This window comes from Podarcis pityusensis (assembly GCF_964106645.2).
Source record: "Podarcis pityusensis genome assembly, chromosome: 18".
NCBI classification, from domain to species: domain Eukaryota; kingdom Metazoa; phylum Chordata; class Lepidosauria; order Squamata; family Lacertidae; genus Podarcis; species Podarcis pityusensis.
Genome location: NC_138043.1, coordinates 5,689,272 through 5,710,711, shown reverse-complemented (window position 1 = coordinate 5,710,711; position 21,440 = coordinate 5,689,272). Strand labels below are relative to the sequence as shown.

Here is a 21,440-nt window from a genome sequence, read left to right as displayed (position 1 = left end):
TGTGTTGTGGTTGCTTGTCATGCAAGGCTGTGGGTTTGCCCTGTGGGTGGTGATGGAGGGGGGGGGACTCCCTCAGGAGGTGGTGGACTCTCCTTCCTTGGAGGTTTTGCCCAATTCTGGCTGCGACTCTGCTGCGACCAAATGTGGCGTTGAGCCCAAGTTCCCTGGCTCCGCTGCTGTCGAAGGAACCGCCGCGAATGGACTCAGCGGATGGTCAGGCAAGGCGCTGCCTGGACTGCTAGTGGCGCAAGTGGCACAACAAAAACCCGGGCCATCTCAAAGACCTCTGGCCCGCAGAGGCTGAGGAATAAGCCCCACTTATGCTCCTGTGACCTTTCCGTCAGCTCGTTTGCTTGGAGGAAGCAGGTGAACCGAGCGAGAGATGAGTCCCATGATTCAGAGGCTGGGGCTAATGGCAATAGAGTCACGAGTGAAGCCATGGTTCCAATGCCGACATGGTGGGCGATTGATGGAACACAGTGCTCTACCCAGTGTTAACGGAAAAATCCGAGGGCTCCCTTGGACAAAAACAACGACACCAACCAGGATTACTTGGAGCAAAACAGCAGCCTATAGGTTTGGCCTTTATTGATCTGTTGCAACAGGGTGCTCTCCTCACTTGCAGGAGAGAGGAGGGACCCAGAAAAATGGTGTGCAAGGTCTTATAAAGACTTTTGAAATTGCCACCCTGTAGATCAAGACCACCCCCAGAAACATCATACATACATCACAGAAGGGGTGTAACCTAAGACCACCCCTCAGATACATCACACCTACATCACAGAAAAGGCGATCTAAAACAGAAATTTGAATGTTGTTTTCTCCTGTTGTTGTTTATCTCCTGTCTGGCAGGTTACTTGACTGGATTGCCTGAGGAGCCTGGCCATTCTTTTGTAGTGATAAATACTTATTTCCTGGGCCAGGTCACAGGCTCACACCCTATTCAAACACAGACATACCCTTAAGACGCGATTTGTGAAGGAAAAGACAGTGGGGAGGCTTTTCCAGTTTGACCTTGCAGAGAAAACATTTGCTCAGTTTAGGAATCAAAATGGCTTCAGGTCGGTCTTCCAGTACTGATCTACGTACGTGCAGTTATGAACATTACCATATATCTAAGACCTCAAAATTCCTATCACACCAGAATGGTCAGCTTTGAATTGGGCTCTGTTCAGTGATTTCGCTCAGTGTTTCAGCTCAGTGAGTGTCCGAATCTGGCTTTGCTCTGATTTCCATCCAATCACATCCTCGTCGCCAGTATTAAGTAGTGGGTTGACAAAGCAGACGACACAGAGATTTCTCCAAGTGGTTCTTCATAGTAAGCTGGAACTGAACTGAACTAGGAGTCTTGGTTGACCACAAACTTGACATGAGCCAACAGTGTGACGCGGCAGCTAAAAAAGCCAATGCAATTCTGGGCTGCATCAATAGGAGTATAGCATCTAGATCAAGGGAAGTAATAGTGCCACTGTATTCTGCTCTGGTCAGACCTCACCTGGAGTGCTGTGTCCAGTTCTGGGCACCACAGTTCAAGAAGGACACTGACAAACTGGAACGTGTCCAGAGGAGGGCAACCAAAATGGTCAAAGGCCTGGAAACGATGCCTTATGAGGAACGGCTAAGGGACCTGGGCACGTTTAGCCTGGAGAAGAGGAGGTTAAGGGGTGATATGATAGCCATGTTCAAATATATAAAAGGATGTCACATAGAGGAGGGAGAAAGGTTGTTTTCTGTTGCTCCAGAGAAGCGGACACGGAGCAATGGATCCAAACTACAAGAAAGAAGATTCCACCTAAACATTAGGAAGAACTTCCTGACAGTAAGAGCTGTTTGACAGTGGAATTTGCTGCCAAAGAGTGTGGTGGAGTCTCCTTCTTTGGAGGTCTTTAAGCAGAGGCTTGACAACCATATGTCAGGAGTGCTCTGATGGTGTTTCCTGCTTGGCAGGGGGTTGGACTCGATGGCCCTTGTGGTCTCTTCCAATTCTATGAACTGAAAGCTCAGCCGGCCTGCTTTTATAGGCAGCTGGCTGTCAACATTGTAACAACACCACCCCAGGGTTTCCAGCCTAAATTAACTGACCTGTGTGAAAACTATATACACAATACCCCTGGTGGCCAGGGTGAGAACTTCAGTACATAACACATCTGACCTGGATGCTTTAGTTATGATTCCTGCCTTGCAGCGGGTTGGACTGGATGAACCCAGGTGCCCCTTCCAACTCTTCTAGGATTCTGTGAAACTAAAAAAACGCTTTACTTTAGCTCGGATCTGTATAATCAGTTAAAGTGACACACACACACCAAAATTCCTTTAAGTTGGGGGTGGGAATGGGGAGTCCAGAAACCGTTTTAAAAACAACAGCTAAAAATGGCACGTCTAGAAGTTATTTTTGGATTCAAGGCGGCGGTGGGAAAGCTCCCCAGTTGCACTTTCAACAGAGTTTGTTTGCTAGGGAGGAATACAAAACACGAAGCTGATAAAAAGCAGATAAAGACCCTTTTGAGTAGCTGGGAAATGTCATCCTGGCCTCCTCTCATCTCTCAAAGTCTGCATTGGAATCTCCTCAAAGGAGATTGGGTTTTATGTCTTAGGAGGAAATCACTGGACTTTTCCACGATTGGGGCTGCGGGCTGCGAAGCCAACCACTGTTGGCCACTGGCCTACGGAGGTAATTTATAGAGTCCTTAAGTGGGTTCCCTGTCAGTAGGAGAAAATAACACGCCAACCAGAGAATATTGAGAAGCAAAGCAGCTAGTAAGCCTGATCTTTAGTCAAGGAACTGTTGCAACAGGGTCCCCACGCCCCACACGCAGGAGGAACTCAGAGCAATGGTGCGCAAGCCCTTATAATACAGTGGTACCTCGGGTTACATATGCTTCAGGTTACATACGCTTCAGGTTACAGACTCCGCTAACCCAGAAATAGTACCTCAAGTTAAGAACTTTGCTTCAGGATGAGAACAGAAATCGTGCGGCGGCAGCGGGAGGCCCCATTAGCTAAAGTGGTGCTTCAGGTTAAGAACAGTTTCAGGTTAAGAACGGACCTCAAGAACGAAATAAGTACTTAACCTGAGGTACCACTGTAAAGGTAAAGGGACCCCTGACCATTAGGTCCAGTTGTGACCGACTCTGGGGTTGTGGCGCTCATCTCACTTTACTGGCCAAGGGAGCCGGCGTACAGCTTCCGGGTCATGTGGGCAGCAGGACTAAGCCGCTTCTGGTGAACCAGAGCAGCGCACAGAAACGCCGTTTACCTTCCCGCCGGAGCGGTACCTATTTATCTACTTGCACTTTGACGTGCTTTTGAACTGCTAGGTGGGTAGGAGCAGGGACCCAGCAATGGGAGCTCACCCCGTCGCGGGGATTCGAACCGCCGACCTTCTGATTGGCAAGTCCTAGGCGGGCCGGACTATCTTTTGAAAAAAGAAGAACGAATTGTTTTTTGTTTTTTTTTAAAGAATTGCTAAAGGAACTCTGCTATACAATATCTGGAAACTGTCAATTAAAAGATGTTAGAGCTCCTCCTGGTGGCATTGAGAAAGGACATCTCTGTTGAGAGTATCCATTTTGCAAAATACTGTTGATGTTCAGCTTTAAGGCCAGAGTGACTGCAGCCATATACAGTGGTATCTTGGTTCTCAGACTTAATCCGTTCTGGCGGTCCGTTCCAAAACCAAGGCGTGCTTTCCCATAGAAAGTAATGCAAAATGGATTAATCCGTACCCGACTTTGAAAAACAACCCCTAAAAGAGCAATTTGACATGAATTTTACTATCTAACGAGGCCATTGATCCATAAAATGAAAGCAATAAACAATGTACTGCAGCCACACAATCAATCAATCAATCAATCAATCAATCAGTAGTTGAACTGGTTTCCACGCAGTCACAAAAACCAAAGGAAAAGCCGCAAAAACGAAAACGCAAAATAAATAGCAAAAACAGACAGACCTCAGTGTAACACTCAAAAGGGAAGCATGGCACTCAAAACAGAAGTGTGGCTCTCAAATTGGAAGCGCAGCACTCAAAACGGAGCATGTTCAGCTTCCAAAAAATGTTCGCAAAGCGGAACACTTAATTCCAGGTTTGCAGTGTTTGGGTTCCAAGTTGTTTGAACACCAAGGCGTTTGAGAACCAAGGTGCTACTGTATACCATGTATCTTTGCTGTCCTCTTGCAAAATGGTCTGGGCCATATATAAGCATTGCCAGCTATGTTGGCAGTGTGCCCCCTTCTTCTTAGACAGCCGCCTGGCAGTGTACCAATCCGTAGGTTGCAAAGTCCAAAGCTCCAAAGTGCTTTTAAGTGGTGAATTAGCACCACCACTTAGTATCAGAACTGCTTGCTGCTTATTCCTGGCTTGCAGGCTGTGCTAGTGGTTAATCTTGCTGTTATAAGAAAAACTGCTCCCTTTCCCTTATGGGGTATTCCGGAACCTGTAGTGTACAGTGGTACCTCTGGTTACATACTTAATTCATTCCAGAGGTCTGTTCTTAACCTGAAACTGTTCTTAACCTGAAGCACCACTTTAGCTACTGCCGCACCACCTCGCCTCATTTTCTTTTCTCATCCCGAAGCAAAGTTCTTAACCCGAGGTACTATTTCTGGGTTAGCGGAGTCTGTAACCCAAAGCGTCTGTAACCCGAGGTACCACTGTGCAGTGGTACCTCGGGTTAAGTATTTAATTCGTTCTGGAGGTCCGTACTTAACCTGAAACTGTTCTTAACCTGACGCACCACTTTAGCTAATGGGGCCTCCTGCTGCCGCCGTGCCGCCAGAGCACGATTTCTGTTCTCATCCTGAAGCAAAGTTCTCAACCTGAAGCACTATTTCTGGGTTAGTGGAGTCTGTAACCTGAAGGGTATGTAACCCGAGGTACCACTGTATAGAGTTGTTAGGTGGGCTCTCTATCGGTAGGAGAAAATAACAGAGGCCAACCAGAGTATATTGAAAAGCAAAGCGGCTAGTAAGCCTGATCTTTATTTACTGTTGCAACAGATTCCCCACTCTCCCCATGCAGGCGGGAGGAGAACCCCAAACAATGGTGCGCAAGCCCTTATATAGATTTTTGAAATTGCCCATCCTGTATCCCAAGGCCACCCCCCTAAAACATCATACATACATCACAGAAGGAGGAGGTCTCCGGCAGAAATCCTGCCTGCCAGGATACCTGTTAATGGTCACTGATTGCTTTACCTGGGCAGCCTGGCCATTCTTTTGTGATGGTTAATACTTCAGTTTCTGAGTCCAGGTCACAGGCTCACCCTATCCATACACAAATACGCCCTTGAGATTTGCAAAAGCAAAAAGACAATGGGAAGGCTTTCCGCATTTGCCCCCCTTACTGCAGAGGAGTATTTGAGGTCATTGGGAGAGTCAAAATGGCTTCGGGATTGCTCTCCTGTACTATTTCAGACACATGGTTTATACAGTGGACGCTTGGGTTGCGAACGTGATCCATGAGGGATGCATGTTCGCAACCCACAGGGTTCGCAACGCACGGGTTGCGATTCGGCACTTCTGAGCATGCGCAAAGCGTGATTTAGCACTTCTGCGCATGCGCAACCGCTGAAACCCAGAAGTAACCCGTTCCAGTACTTCCGGGTTTTGGCGGCCCATAACCCAAAAAAACCCAACCTGAAGCGGCTGTAACCCGAGGTATGACTGTATACTTATGTATGTGTTTGCCTTGAACATTTATGAACATTTAATTTATAGAGCTGGACCATAAAGAAGGCTGATCGCCAAAGAATTGATGCTCTTGAATTCTTGTGCTGGAGGAGACGCTTGAGAGTCCCATGGACAGCAAGAAGAAGATCAAACCTCTCCATTCTGAAGGAAATCAGCCCTGAGTGCTCATTGGAAAGACAGATCCTGAAGCTGAGGCTCCAAGACTTTGGCCACCACGATGGGGGTGGAGACGCTCCTTCAGGTATACTGAGCCGTTTAGGGCTTTAAAGGTCAGCACCAACACTTTGAATTGTGAAACGTACTGGGAACCAATGTAGGTCTTTCAAGACCGGTGTTATATGGTCTCGGCCGCTCCCAGTCAACCATCTAGCTGCCGCGTTCTGAATTAATTGCAGTTTCTGAGTCACCTTCAAAGGTAGCCCCACGTAGAGCGCGTTGCAGTAGTCCAAGTGAGAGATAACCAGAGCATGCACCACTCTGGCGAGACAGTCTGCAGGCAGGTAGGGTCTCAGCCTACATACCAGATGGAGCTGGTAAACAGCTGCCCTGGACACAGAATTGACCTGCGCCTCCATGGACAGCTGTGAGCCCAGAGTGACTCCCAGGCTGCACATCTGGTCCTTCAGGGGCATAGTTACCCCATTCAGGACCAGGGAGTCCCCCACACCTGCCCACCTCCTGTCCCCCCAAAACAGTACTTCTGTCTTATCGGGATTCAACCTCAGTCTGTTAGCCGCCATCCATCCTCCAACCGCCTCCAGACCCTCCAATTTTAATCCAATGTTGCGAGCCGCTTTGGGCTCCTTCCTGTCTTTGAAGGAAGGACAGGGGTAGAAAAAACTATGTAATAAACAAACAAACACGCAGTTACATTTCAGTGACTGGTTGTGACTTTTTTATTCCTCATGAGACACATGATCCACCCCCGGAGTGTTTTAGGTTGTGATTAAATACCCTTGGTATGGTTTTCATTTTCTGTTTAGCGTCAACCGTTTCTAAGGCTACACTTTCCTAAATGTAATTTCATGGGTATCTTCGTTTTTTTTAAGTGTTTTTATTATATGCTGTGCACCATCCGTATATAGACAATTTTTTTTTTTTAATGATTCCAGTATCATAAAGCATTCTTTTAATGGTTTATTTACTTAAGTGTTTCAAAGTATGCTTTAATTTGCTTTGTTTAGCCAGAAAAGTTGGCAGGAAACGCTTGCACTGGGTGGTGCATGTGGATGGGATCGCAAGGCGTTCTCAGGAAATCGTTTGCTAGGCGAGAGCTTGCATAACGAGTCAATGACTTCCATTGATTCATATGGAGAAATTTCTAATGCGTTCCTGACCATGGAATTTTGACCCCAAAACGACAAAAAACACACACACTACAACCACCCCAGGAAAAACCCTCTGAAACTTTGCAAAAGGCAGACAAAGAATTCGGGTGGGGGGGGGGAGTAAGGCTTGTTTAAGGTGGTTCATTTGTTTGCAGCACTAAATGCAGGTCCAGCTGTTTGGATATCTGAATCTGCAGGGTGTATAAGCGAGGTTTGGGTACGGATTCCTCGTGTTTGGGTAAGTGATAATTTTCTCGCAATGAGCGTTTGGATGGCAGAACCTGCCTGTGTATCTGTGTGTGTGTGTGTTTATATATATATATATATATATATATATATATAAAATCAAAGGATCGTAGAGCTGGAAAGATTTTGCATATAATATACAGTTAGAATCCTGGGAAAGGTTGTGGAAGGAAGGTATCAATTTTACTGCATACAGTGCACTTGAAGAAAATGTTATGAAAATGATGTACAGATGGTACTTACGGGTAAAGGGACCCCTATATATATATATATATATATATATCCATATATATTATAAATATATATATATACCCATATATACACACACACACACACATATACACAGTGCTTCCCCCCCCCTTAAAAAATGCTTAGGAGTAATCTCTTTTACCTAATCATATTGAAATACTGCCCCTCAGTGATGCCAAACTTAAAAAATTTGTGTGCGCGCGTGTGTGTGTATATATATATATATATATATATATATAGATACACACACACATATATACATATACATATCTATATATATCTTTATATATCTATCTATCTATCTATCTATATATATATAAAACACATATATGTATACACACACAGAAACATATATATATACGTGCGCACACACAATTTTTTTAAGTTGTGTATATGTGTATATATATATATATATATATATAAAATATTTTGATATTATGTATATGTATATATGTGTGTGTGTGTTATACAGTATATGTGTATATGTGTGTGTGGTGTGTGTGTGTATATATATATATATATATACACACACACATATACATATCTATATATATCTTTATATATATATATATATATATATATAACACACAAATATGTATACACACAGAAACATATATATATATATATACGTGCGCACACACAATTTTTTTAAGTTGTGTGTATATATATATATATATATCAAATATTTTGATATTATGTATATATATGTGTGTGTGTGTGTTATACAGTATATGTGTGTGTGGTGTGTGTGTGTGTGTATATATATATATATACACACACACACACACACATATATATATATATACACACACATAATATCGAAATATTTGATATATATATATATATATATATACACACACACACACACACACACCCAAAAAGAAAAAGGCAGCAGCTGTGAGGAAAAACTGGAGGCGCCATTTCCCCTCCGGGGCCAGCAAAGCCCCTCCCCCCCTCCAGGCTATTTCTTTTTTTTTTGAACCCTCATCCCTGAAGCCCCGCCAAAAAAAACAACAACCCAGAGCCAAACCCCAACCGCCAACCACGACATCCCGCCTCCCTCCCTCTCTCACTGGCCCGCGCCCTTCCTTCCCCCGGCTTTCATTGGCTGCGCCGGTGCGCGAGGGCGGCCGTTGAGGCCCGCCTCCGGAGGCGGGCTGCCTCTCCTGGCTCTTGATAAGCGCAGACCGCTGCCTGTCTAACTCCCTCTCGCTTTTTTGTTTAGGCTCCTCCCTTTCCCCGCCCGCCCCTCTCAGAGCGGGCCCCGCCCTCCGCCTGCCTCGGTGCCTGTCAGGGGAGAGGGAGTCGGCCCGGCTTTGGCCTGGCCTAGTCCGGCCTCTTCCTCCTCCTCCTCCTCCGCCCGCCTTCCGCGAGCGGGACGGAAACCGGGGAGGGACCCGCCGAGGGCGCGAGGGAGAAGAAGGAGAAGGAGAAGAAGCGAGCGGGAGCGGCGTCGCCATGGGAACCCGCGACGACGAGTACGACTATCTATTCAAAGGTGAGAAGAGCGGGGGAAGGAGCGGATGACGATGGTGCGGGGGGGGGGCGCCTGGCTGGGAGGGGGGCGGCGAAGCCCCGCCCCTACCCGGAGGAGGCGGGGCTTGCCCCCCGCGTTCGAAGAGGGGGAGGAGCTTGCCCCGGTTTCGAAAGGGGAGGAGCTTGCCCAGGGTTCCAAAAGGGAGGGGTTAGCCCAGGATTCCGAAGGGGAGGAGCTTGCCTCGGGTTGCAAAGGGGAGGGGTTAGCCCAGGGTTCCAAAGGGGAGGAGCTTGCCTCGGGTTGCAAAGGGGAGGGGTTAGCCCAGGGTTCCAAAGGGGAGGAGCTTGCCCCGGGTTCCGAAGGGGAGGAGCTTGCCTCGGGTTGCAAAGGGGAGGGGTTAGCCCAGGATTCCAAAGGGGAGGAGCTTGCCCCGGGTTCCGAAGGGGAGGAGCTTGCCTCGGGTTGCAAAGGGGAGGAGCTTGCCCAGGGTTCCAAAAGGGAGGGGTTAGCCCAGGATTCCAAAGGGGAGGAGCTTGCCTCGGGTTGCAAAGGGGAGGGGTTAGCCCAGGGTTCCAAAGGGGAGGAGCTTGCCCTGGTTCCAAAGGGGTGGAGTTTGCCTCCTTGAAGCAGGGGGAGGGGCTTGGGGGGCTCTGAGGTGTGTTGCGTTTTTTTCCAAGGAGGGAGGGGGCACTTGCCAAAGGAAGTGCTTGGTTGGTTGGTTGGTTGGTTGATTGATTGGTTTGGTTTATTTATACGATGCCTTCTTGCAGTTAAGGTAAAGTAAAGTGACCCCTGACCATTAGGTCCAGTTGTGGTTGACTCTGGGGTTGCGGCGCTCATCTTGCTTTACTGGCCAGGGGAGGCGGCGTACAGCTTCCGGGTCATGTGGCCAGCAGGATTAAGCTGCTTCTGGCGAACCAGAGCAGTGCACGGAAATGCTGTTTACCTTCCTGCCGGAGTGGTACCTATTTATCTACTTGCTCTTTGATGTGCTTTCGAACTGCTAGGTTGGCAGGACCAGGGACTGAGCAACGGGAGCTCACCCCGTCGCGGGGATTTGAACCGCCGACCTTCTGATCGGCAAGTCCGAGGCTCAGTGGTTTAACCCACAGCACCACCCGCGTCCCTTCTTCCCGCAGTTAGCTGTGCCCAAAGCGGATTACAACAAGCATCAGCTTACGAAAATGCAAAACAGGTGTGGGGGAGGGGCTGTTTACAAGACCTCCCAAAGGGGGCAGAAATCAACAACTCAGTAAACGTGGAACAAATTCGCCACATCGCCACCAAAACAACAGTGCCTAGACCAGTGTTTCCCAAACTTGGGTCTTCTGTTTTTGGACTACAACACCCATCATCCCTAGCTAGCAAGACCAGTGGTCAGGGATGATGGGAATTGTAGGCTGGGGAAAAAAACAGCAGGAGACCCAAGTTTGGGAAACACTGGTCTAGACTCAAGTGCATAGTACATAGCAGGGAAAAGTTGTCGGACTCCCAACTCCCAGCAGCTCCCGGGCCCATGCAACTGCCCAGTGGTGATGGGAGTTGTAGTTTATTCCAAATCTGGAGGGCTGAACGACTTCCCACCACCACAGAGAGTGGAGTGGGGAACAACCCCAACAGTTGCACCTACTGCTCCTGTTCCCCAAGACAGATTGCAACCATGGCCTGCTTCCCTTTGGGTGGCGTTCAAATTATAAGTTTTTAATCTTTTTTAGGGTTGGTCAGTGGAGACTGAAGGGCCTAACTTGGTACATTTTCATTGATTGAAATGGATCTGCTCGAGTTTTGTTTTTTTAGAATAGTTTAGTGGCACCTTAGGAGGCTGATTAGTAAGAAAAGTTGTGGGAGGAGGGCTGGTCTAGTGTGTGAAAGGGCTGTTGTGGAGAGAAGGGACTTGTTTGCCCCCTCTTACTTTGAAGAGGAGGGGCTCATGTTTGGAGTGGTGGTGGAAATCCAGCAGCGCTGGGGCAGGGCGGTTTGGGGGCTTAGAGGAAGAGGTATGGAGGGGGGCTGGAGGCTGAAGAAAGGCAAGGGAGAGGCTGGACAGAGAATATGAGGAGCAGGAGTTGGAACTTGAGAAAGAAATGGGAAGCGAGGGGCTTGGAAGATGGGACTTGGCAGGAACTGTGTAGGAGGGGTTTTCCCAGTAGTGATGTATGGAAGTGAAAGCTGGACCATAAAGAAGGCTGATCGCCGAAGAATTGATGCTTTTGAATTCTGGTGCTGGAGGAGACTCTTGAGAGTCCCATGGACTGCAAGAAGATCAAACCTCTCCATTCTGAAGGAAATCAGCCCTGAGCGCTCACTGGAAGGACAGATCCTGAAGCTGAGGCTCCAAGACTTTGGCCACCTCATGAGAAGAGAAGACTCCCTGGAAAAGACCCTGATCTTGGGAAAGATGGAGGGCAGAAGGAGAAGGGGACGACAGAGGACGAGATGGTGGGACAGTGTTCTGGAAGCTAGTAACATGAGTCTGACCAAACCGCGGGAGGCAGTGGAAGACAGGAGTGCCTGGCGTGCTCTGGTCCAGGGGGTCACGAAGAGTCTGACACGACTAAACAACAACAACAACAATGTAGGAGTGGGATGGGGAGATGGAAATATGAAAAGAAATAGGGAAGAGAGGGCTTGGGATGGTGGCTGTTGAGAAGGGAATAGGGAGAGAGGTACTGACACTTCAGATGGGCTGCAGTCACCTGCTTGCTATAGAAAAATGTGGAGTTGGCTTCTACAGCCCAATTCCCCATCAGGTGTCTTGGTGTTCCTTAAGTCCGTGATTGGTCAGAGAAGAATGGATAGAGGCAGGATCCAGTGAAAGCAAGTCAGGTCTTTATTTTTCTGTTGCAACAGAGGCCCCCCACCCCCACCCTGCATGGAGGTGAGAACCCAGAGCAAAGGTGTGCAAGAACCTTTAAAGACCTTTGAAATTGCCCAACCCGCTTCACCAAAGACCACCCAAAAAGCATCATTCATATGCCACAGAAAGAGGCGGTCCACAACAGAAATTTGAGTACAGTATGTAACCTTGGGTTACATACGCTTCAGGTTACATACGCTTCAGGTTACAGACTCCGCTAACCTAGAAATAGTACCTCGGATTAAGAACTTTGCTTCAGGATGAGAACAGAAATTATGCTGCAGTGGCGCAGCGGGAGGCCCCATTAGCTAAAGTGGTGCTTCAGGTTAAGAACAGTTTCAGGTTAAGAACAGACCTCCAGAACGAATTAAGTACTTAACCCGAGGTACCACTGTATGGCTTGTCTCCTGTCTGTCAAGATAATGCTTGCTTATTGAATTACCTGGCCAGCCTGGCCATTCCTTTTGAGGTGGTAGATCCCTTAGTTCTCCAATCGAGGTCACAGGCCTACCCTATTCATGCAGAAAACATGCCCTTAAGATAGCACGTGTGCCTGCGATTTCCGGCGTCTGCATCTGCGCACACGCAATTTCCGGCATCTGTGCATGTGCAGACGCAACTTCTGGCACCGCGGAAGCGAGTCCCTGCACCGCACTGCACCAGTTTAATGCAGCGCGTGGGTACTTGCCAAGCAGGCAGCTCAGTTTGGGGGCAGCTCGTGGGCAGGTTAAACAACCCCTGTGAGCCGCTTGTGGCCCATGGGCCTTAGGTTGCCTACCCCTGATTTACAGTCATTAGGAGAGCCAAGATGGCTTTTGGGATTGTTCTGTGTGCTAAAATAAAGTGCAATTTTCTCAGGGAATATTTCCTAAATTCTGAAGAGTGAAGGATTGGTTTTCTGTGGAGTGTGTGTCCGCTGTGTGTGTGTGCACCGTACAATTTTGTAACACCCTCATAGCATCCTGGAGGATCTGTAAAGCCATAGGAGGGGATTTTTTGGTCTTGGACAGTGGAAGGAAGGCTTGGAAATTGGGGACTGTAAACTGAAGGAGGGGGCTGAAAGGACCATTGAAACTGCACGTGTGTTGAAATGGTTAGGGTTTTGATGTGGGTTTCGCTGTGGTTTCCCCTGTTTATTTTTCGCCTTTCTGATGTGCAGGACCCCAAGGTAGCTTCCAGCAATAAGTGTTATGGTTGGAGACGCTTATCCACACCTTTCTAGGGAGCATGTGAGTCTGGGGGGGGTGGTGGCGGGTGACTGAAAGCAAGAAGGCCTGAGGGGATGCGTTAGCAACCAGCAGGGTGGCTGGCAACTGCGGGGGGGGGGGGGCTGGGTCTTACGGAGAAGAAAAGTGGGGTGGGAGTGAGGAGCAGGTGGTGGTCGGTGGGCTGGATTTGCAGTGCAGCTTTAAGGCTTATGGACAGTCAGAACAAGAAGAGAAGGGGCTTAGTGATGTTGTGGTATTTAGAGCTAAAGGGCGCATCAGGGTGTGTTCAGGGCTGGGGGTGCCCTGGTGGAAGATGCAGATGCCCGGACAAACAGATTTAGGCCTTGAGACAGTGCAGGGTGGTATTGGCAGATGGATGGGCTGGGACACATTGGTTCACCGAGAGGGAAAGAATCGGCATAAACATGATCGAGAGTGTTTAGGGAGTGGTTTGTGTGGTGCACTGGGTGGCTTTAAATACTTTCACTTTATCCTAAGGGCTCAGGGGAGGTTATAACACTGAACAACACGGAGAGTTTCCATTCCTGCAGATCTAAATTCAGTCTAGATCAGTCACCAACTCTCTTAGTTCAACCAAAGAGACTCTGTCTTCTGTAATCTACTCATATTTTCCTAGTCCTCTCTATTGCAGTGCATGCAAACCCACCTCGGGTGCAGTTGTTGCATCCAGACATTTTTGTTTTGCTCCGGGTATCTCCTTTGGACTCTGTCTGGATCAATATCCAACAACTTGCATTGGAATTGCAAAAGCAACACTGTCATGTGCTATTTACAGTAGTGTTTAGCTGTGCATCAGATGCCTCTGCTTTTTGGTTCAGCCTTCCTAAAAAATAATAATGATCTGGCAGTAGAGAACTGGGGTCAGTGAATGGGTGATCGGGAGGGAAGAGAAAGAGCAGCTAAAGGACAAAGCTATTATTTGAAATGACACCGTTTTGGGGTTTGCAGGATCCAGGGCTGGCAATTCTGTGCAGCAGAGATTGTCCAGTCAGCAGTTGAGCAGTAATTGGTGTCATTAACCTGCGAGCAACTGTGACCTAAGAATCAATCAGCTTTGAGATGTTTGGTGGTTCCTGAGAAAGTGGTACATAAACTGTGAATAGGTTACGGAGCGGTGATGCAGTCCTGTCCCAACAATGCCATGTTTGTTGCTTGCTCCTTGGAATTTTGGTGTACTTTTTAAAAAGCCGAAGAGTCGCTGCAAAAAGCAGTTACTTCTTTGGGGAGGAAAAAAATCTCTGCGATGCAGTTCCTGCAGTTAGCATTAGACCTAGGTTTCTAACCGCTATCAAACATGTTTGCCAAGTCATTCTTGCCTGTAAAATGGGTAAAGCAGTTCTTAGAGTAAGTGATGTACCTGTATATAATTAGGTTGCTGACATAAAGTTACACACACCTGTGCTTCTTGGAAGTAAACAAACCTTCCACAGGTAAGAATTGCTGGGCTGAGGCTAGAAGGCAATGTTCCAGTCTGATTTCCTTAGCCGAAGGCAGGGTCTTTCAAATAATGCCTTATGGATTAATCCCTCCACATACAGAATCTCTGTGCATATTTCTGTGGTCCAAGGTTGTGTGTACAAGAAAGATCAAGGTGTAATAGATCAAAGGGTAAGGTGAGAGTAGAACCAAAGTCTGGGGCCTTCGTAAACCGATTAAGGTACAGTTATACTACTTGCCAGTCCTGCTGGAAAATTCCCCAATCCAAATATTAAAGCAGGGTTTCCTTTGTTTTCCTTGCCCACACACTAGTTTCTGGTGGCGGTGGGAGGGGCAGACTTTTGATATGAGGGGCTATTTTAGATGAGCAGCGCACCGCATGAAAGGGAGGTGTAATGAAGGAACAACGGCTTATTATGTTGCATCTCAAGCCCTTTATAGCACAATCTCCCCATTCTATTACCATCCCTCTATATCACTATCCAGCCAGAGCCAATTTGAATGTAAATGCCTTGCTTGCTTCTGAAAAGCACCTCATGTGCTCATAAGAACACTCCTACTTTGTCAGATCAAAGGTCCATCTAGTTCAGCAGTTCTCTTCTCTCAGTTGTTATATGCCTCCCCTGGGAAGCCCACAAACGGGGCATGAGGGCAATCGCCTTCTCCTGCTATTGCTCCCTAGTGCTGAAATTCAGAGGCATGCCACTTTTGATCCTGGAGGGGATCATGCAGCCATCTGGACAAGCATAGAGTCCCACCCCCCACCCCCCAGATTTGTTTGATCCACTTGTGGAAGCCAGTTCAGAGTTTAACCATGTGCTTGTGAGAATCTCTTCTTCGTTAGGTTGGGTTGTTTTTATGAGAGGGAGACAAACTTCTGCCTTTCCCAGGGGTTGGCAAGGTTTACCTTGCCTGGGCCGGTTCACTCCAGCAGAGATCCCTCTGTGGGCTGGATTGTGCGCATGCGCCCGTGATTTCTGGTGTCTGCACAGACGCGATTTCTGGCGCCGCAGAAGGGAGTCCCTGCGCCGGTTTAGCGCAGCGCGGGAGCTCACCGAACGAGTGGCTCAGTTCGGGTGCGAACTGAGGGGCCGGTTAAACGACCCCCGTGGGCCACTTGTGGCTCATGGGCCTTGGGTTGCTGACCCCTGGCCTATCCACTTTCTCCCCACACACTGCATAATTTTATGCACCTCTCTCATATCCCCCTCCCCTTCATCTGTTTTTAAATAAAACTAAAAGCTTCCCAAACACCAATTCCTGTGAGTCAGCCCTTCGGCCCTAACGAATAATTTGCTTGACCTTTTTGCACAATGCTCCCTCTCCCGACATCCTCCTGCTTGCTGGCCCTGTTGATTCTGATGTGGGAGGAACAATGCCCCATGTACAAAGGAAGACTTCTGATTGAATGGTTTCGAGCAGTTTTGCCAAGTGAATTCGTGGGGCATTGTTGTGTGACCTCCCTCCCTCCAACCTGCCCCCTTGGATGCCCTGATGCATTCAGTGTCTGATGAGGAGCTGTGCTTAACTTCAGAGAGTCCCGGAGGAAGCCGATCAGTAGCTTCACCTACAGGTGTCCGGCAAGAGCATCTTTGAGGACCCAGGCTGGGCTTTGGGAGATAGGGAGGAAAGGGGCTGCTCCAGCAGATTTTCCAGGGGACACTTGGAAGAGGCCAAAGAAGGAAAGGTCGTTTTTTTGTGGGGATGGATGTTAGCTTGGGCAATATGAGGAGAAGCATGATGCAAACGACTGGAAGAGAGCTAGTGCAGGAGGTGTCAGTAGCAGTAAAAATGATAGCAACAGGAACTGAGTGTCCGATTCAAGAAGCTGGAAATTTTGTGGGCAGCTCTTGGCTCTGGAGTTGCATCACTCCAGACTGCCCTGCAAGGTCACATCCAGGTTCTGCCGAGAAGCCCTGCGTCGGCTGTGGGATGCTGACCACACACAGGGCTGTTTGCGGCAGCGGTGTGCCGCGGTTTGTTGTTTTTTAGGGGAACAGTTAAGGCTAGAGGCTTGCAAGGGCGATGTTACACGTGTGAGCATTGCAACTTCCTCCCTGAGTTGGGCACAAGCTTCCCAGGCTTTGGGAAGGAGACGCTAATAATAATAATAATAATAATAATAATAATAATAATAATAATAGTATATTTATACCCCGCCCATCTGGCTGGGCTTCCCCAACCACTCTGGGCGGCTTCCAGCAAAATATCAAAATACAGTAATGCATCAAACATTAAAAGCTTCCCTAAACAGGGCTGCGAGAGAACATTTAGGGAACTGGCTTAGTCCCCCTAGTTCACTGACTACACACCACTGGTTTTGCAGCACTTTTTTGGGGGGGTTACTCAAGGGTACACAATAGCAGCACCTTTCTCCCCCCCCAAAAAAAATGTTATAACTGTGGCACTTGCTGTAACAACTTCATGGTGAGGGGGGAGCACTGGCCGTTTACTGTGGGGAGAGAGCACCATTCTCTGCAATACTTTGCCTTTACCATCACCCTGCCCTGTGTTTATAAATCCCAGCCTGACAAATGAATGCTGACAGCGCTGTATTGTTTTTTCTCTTTCCGCCCTCCCCAGTTGTGCTGATTGGAGACTCCGGGGTGGGGAAGAGTAATCTCCTGTCCCGCTTCACACGCAATGAGTTCAACCTGGAGAGCAAAAGTACTATCGGTGTGGAGTTTGCCACCAGAAGCATCCAGGTGGATGGCAAGACGATAAAGGCACAGATCTGGGACACGGCTGGCCAGGAGCGATATCGTGCTATCACCTCTGCGTAAGCCTCAAAAACTGCTCTGATTCATGGATTGATTATTTAATTTGATATCTTAAAAAAATTACAGTGGTACCTTGGTTCTCAAATGCCTTGGTACTCAAACAACTTGGAACCTGAACATTGCAAACCCGGAAGTAAGTGTTCCGGTTTATGAACTTTTTTTGGAAGCCGAACGTGCTCCATTTTGAGTGTTCTGCTTCCGATTTGAGTGCCACACTTTTGTTTTGAGTTTTATGCTGGCAATTGGAGTGTTACGCTTCCGATTTGAGTGCCACACTTCCATTTTGAGTGTTATGCTGAAGTCTGTCTGTTTTTGCTATTTATTTTGTGTTTTTGCGGCTTTTTTGTTTTGTTTTTGTGACTGTGTGGAACCCAGTTCAACTACTGATTGTGTGACTGCAGTACATTGTTTATTGCTTTCATTTTATGGATCAGTGGTCTCGTTAGATAGTAAAATTCATGTTCAATTGCTGTTTTAGGGGTTCTTTTTAACAGTCTGGAACGGATTAATCCATTTCGCATTACTTTCTATGGGAAAGTGCACCTTGGTTTTGGAACGCTTTAGTTTTGGAACGGACTTCTGGAACGGATTAAGTTTGAGAACCAAGGTACCACTGTATCTCTAAGTGGTGTACCAAAAACTGAATCAGCAACAGACAACTTAAACAAAACATTACAAAAAACCCCACACATACATGTAAAAATGTTACATTAATGCAAAGTTAATAATATCTATAAATCAATATCAGTCCATTTTCCTCCTGACACACACTCCCTCTCAGCCTCTGTGTTCTCGCCCAGGGTCCAGGCAAACTTTCTGCTCACCCACAAAAGATTCGCAACAAAAAGAGTTGCCAGAAGGAGTGAACATCACCTTAGTCTCTCTCTTTAGACTTGCTTTTTATGGACAGGCCCAAGGTAGATGACACTTCCTCAGTCTGCCTGCAGCTGTGTCCCATTTAGCTGCCCCTTCCACACCCAGTACAGCCGGTTTGTTGAGTTTCCCAGGGGGTCCTAAGGATGGGACGAGGGGCCCTTTCCACTCACAGCGGTTGATTTCTAGAGGGTTGTCAAGTGTCTTCTGAGACTGTTGCAAAGCGCGCTGGACTCCGTAGACCTCTGTCTTATTCAGCCTACGAGGCATTGCTTATGCAAGAGCACACACTTGGGATTCCTGAATGCAGATTAGCCAACTCTCACATCCTGGCTATGCAATCTTCTTCTGAAATTTGATTTCTTAAAAGTGCCTTGCTGACACTCTGTGTGACTGTGTGTTGAGGGGGCAAACAGCAAATCGGCTCATTCCAGGATAAAGGAATTCAGGCTGAGGTGACGGAAGATTGCGAATCGTGTCATAAGCCTGAATTGAGTCAGTGCTCAGATGGGCTTCTCTTCTGGACCAAGTGCTTCTGATTCAGCTTGCCTGACCTAATATTCCCCCTATCCTTTGTTTATTTGAATGGGAGAGAAACCTAAATCTGGCCTCCCAGACCGTTTCATAGTTGCTCATGAATTTCCCAGAGAAGCCAATGTTTGCTTGAACATCCCATGACATGGGAAGCTGCTATATACAGAGTCTGACCATTGGTCCATCTAGATCAATATTGTAGACACCGATTGGCAGTTGTTCTGTGCAGGGTTTTAGAGAGAAGGGCCCCAGGCATAGGCAAACTCGGTGCTCCAGATCTACCCGGACACTGAGGTCCAGCGCCGAGGGCCTTCTGGCGGTTCCCTCGCTGCAAGAAGCCAAGTTACGGGGAACCAGGCAGAGGACCTTCTCGGTAGTGGCACCCGCCCTGTGGAACGCTCTCCCACCAGATGTCAAAGAGAAAAATAACCACCAAACCTTTAGAAGACATCTGAAGGCAGCCCTGTTTAGGGAAGCTTTTAATGTTTAATAGGTTATTGTATTTTAGTGTCTTATTGGAAGCTACCCAGCCAGATGGGCGAGGTATAAATAATAAATTGTTGTTGTTGTTGTTGTTGTTGTTGTTGTTGTTGTTGTTGTTGTTGGGACTACAACTCCCATCATCCCTGACCACTGGTCCTGTTAGCTAGGGATGATGGGAGTCGTAGTCACAACAACCACAACAACAACAACAACAACAACAGGCTCTTAGGAATTTTTACAGGCTAAAAGCTTTTATGTGCCCTCCCATAGCTTGAGTAGCAGCTGAGATTATTATGCAGACATAGGTGGCATAGATAGGGTTGCTGCGCAGAGCTCCTGGAAAGACCACTGTCTTTAATATCCTTTCACTTCAACCCTAAATGCATGATCTTGGAGGTAATCGTGGAAGGGGGTGCTTTTGTGAAGTTTGTGTGTGCAAGATGTAGTAGTAGTAGTAGTAGTAATGATAATAATTATTAATTATTAATTAATAATAATGGTAATAATAATATTTATACCCTGCTCATCTGGCTGGGTTTCCGCAGCCACTCTGGGCAGCTTCCAACAAAATATTAAAATACAGTAGTCCATCAGACATTAAAAGCTTCCCAAATCAGGGCTGCCTTCAGATGTTTTCTAAAAGTCTGGTAGTTGTTGTTCTCTTTGACATCTGGTGGGAGGGCGTTCCACAGGGCGGGTGCCACTACTGAGAAGGCCCTCTGCCTAGTTCCCTGTAACTTGGCTTCTCACAGTGAGGGAACCGCCAGAAGGCCCTCAGCACTGGACCTCAGTGTCCAGGCAGAACAATGGGGGTGGAGATGCTCCTTCAGGTATACTGGGCCGAGGCCATTTAGGGCTTTTAAGATCAGCACCAACACTTTGAATTGTGCTCAGAAATGTACTGGGAGCCAATGTAGGTGTTATGTGGTCTCAGCAGCCGCTCCCAGTCACCAGTCTAGCTGCTGCTAGAATGTAGGGTTTTTAAAAAATAAAAATAAAAGCGAATTGCGCAAGTAAACAACTGCTCAAGTGCTGCTTTAAAAATTCCATTAAGCAGTTGAATAAACATGAAGTATCGTAATAAATTTGCTTAATTTAATACCTGGTGTTAGTTTCTTTTAAAAGCAAAAACTGTTTGCTTACTTGCGTGAGCTGTTGTTCTGATGCCCTGTACCCCTCCTCACAGGGGTCCATCAGCAAAGTGTTAATTATTCTGAACTTTACACTGTCCTTTGCACACAGGATGGAAGATAAGCCTGGTTCATACTTGCAGAATTTTGGCAGTCTGTAACTTAACGGGCTGAGTTCTGCAAACATTTGTGTGCCTGGTGCAAATCCTGAAAATCTTGGCATTCATTTTTGTTTGTGCAGGCAGCTTGTGTCCAGTTAGCCTCTAGACTGGTGGAACTCTGCCTGATCCGTCTTCTATGTGACTGCCCTTCAGATAAGACCACTATCGTGCCCCTGTCTTCTCTTTTCCCATATAAACATAATCCGCTTTTCCGTCCAGTTTGTCAGTGTCCTTCAGCAACCTCTGTTTCCAGAGACCCTTCCACAGGCTGAGTAACACCTGTCTAAATAACTCTTTCAGCTATTACCGTGGTGCCGTTGGAGCACTCCTGGTTTACGACATCGCAAAACACTTGACATACGAGAACGTGGAGCGTTGGCTGAAGGAGCTCCGGGATCATGCAGATAACAACATCGTCATCATGCTGGTGGGGAACAAGAGCGATCTGCGTCACCTGAGGGCTGTGCCTACAGACGAGGCCCGCGCTTTTGCAGGTTGGGTTGTTACAAACTCTGGATGTTGATGCTCTTTAGCTGCCCGGCTCTCATGGAAGCATTGGCCATGCTCCCTTTTAAGTGCCGAGGGAGTTTGCAAATTGGCCACCTGGAAGAGGTGGTATAAAGCTTCTGAGAGGTTGTAATTTTATGAAGCACCAGTGGTGTGCTTAGTGCAGTGAAGTCAGGTCCTTGGCTGAAAGAGGCCCACAATGTGGTGGACAACAGAGAGTCTCCGGTTAAGAGCTTTTGAAAAGGCTTAGGTAGAGGCAGTGTGGTGATCATCACTAAAATATTTAATATAAATATAGTTCTTTTTTTAAGAAATTGCTCACAAGTACATACATTACTTTGGTTACTCTTGTAAGAGCCTGTGGGACTCACTGGTTGTAGTGTTGGACTTGGATCAAGGAGGCCTGGGCTTTAATGTCTGATCAGCTGTAAAATTTAAATGTGTAATTGGAGTGAGAA

The 21,440-nt window shown here is 47.4% G+C and overlaps 1 protein-coding gene across 1 annotated transcript; it reads left to right on the top strand.

The window, feature by feature from the left end:
- Nucleotides 1-8,758: 8,758 nt before the first annotated feature.
- On the top strand, nt 8,759-21,013 carry LOC308467532 (ras-related protein Rab-11B). Its single transcript, XM_080989331.1, has 3 exons — nt 8,759-9,012; nt 17,098-17,293; nt 20,776-21,013. The coding sequence occupies exons 1-3, from the start codon at nt 8,973-8,975 to the stop codon at nt 20,996-20,998; spliced, it is 459 nt and encodes a 152-aa protein (XP_080845457.1). The 5' UTR covers nt 8,759-8,972; the 3' UTR covers nt 20,999-21,013.
- Nucleotides 21,014-21,440: the final 427 nt, after the last annotated feature.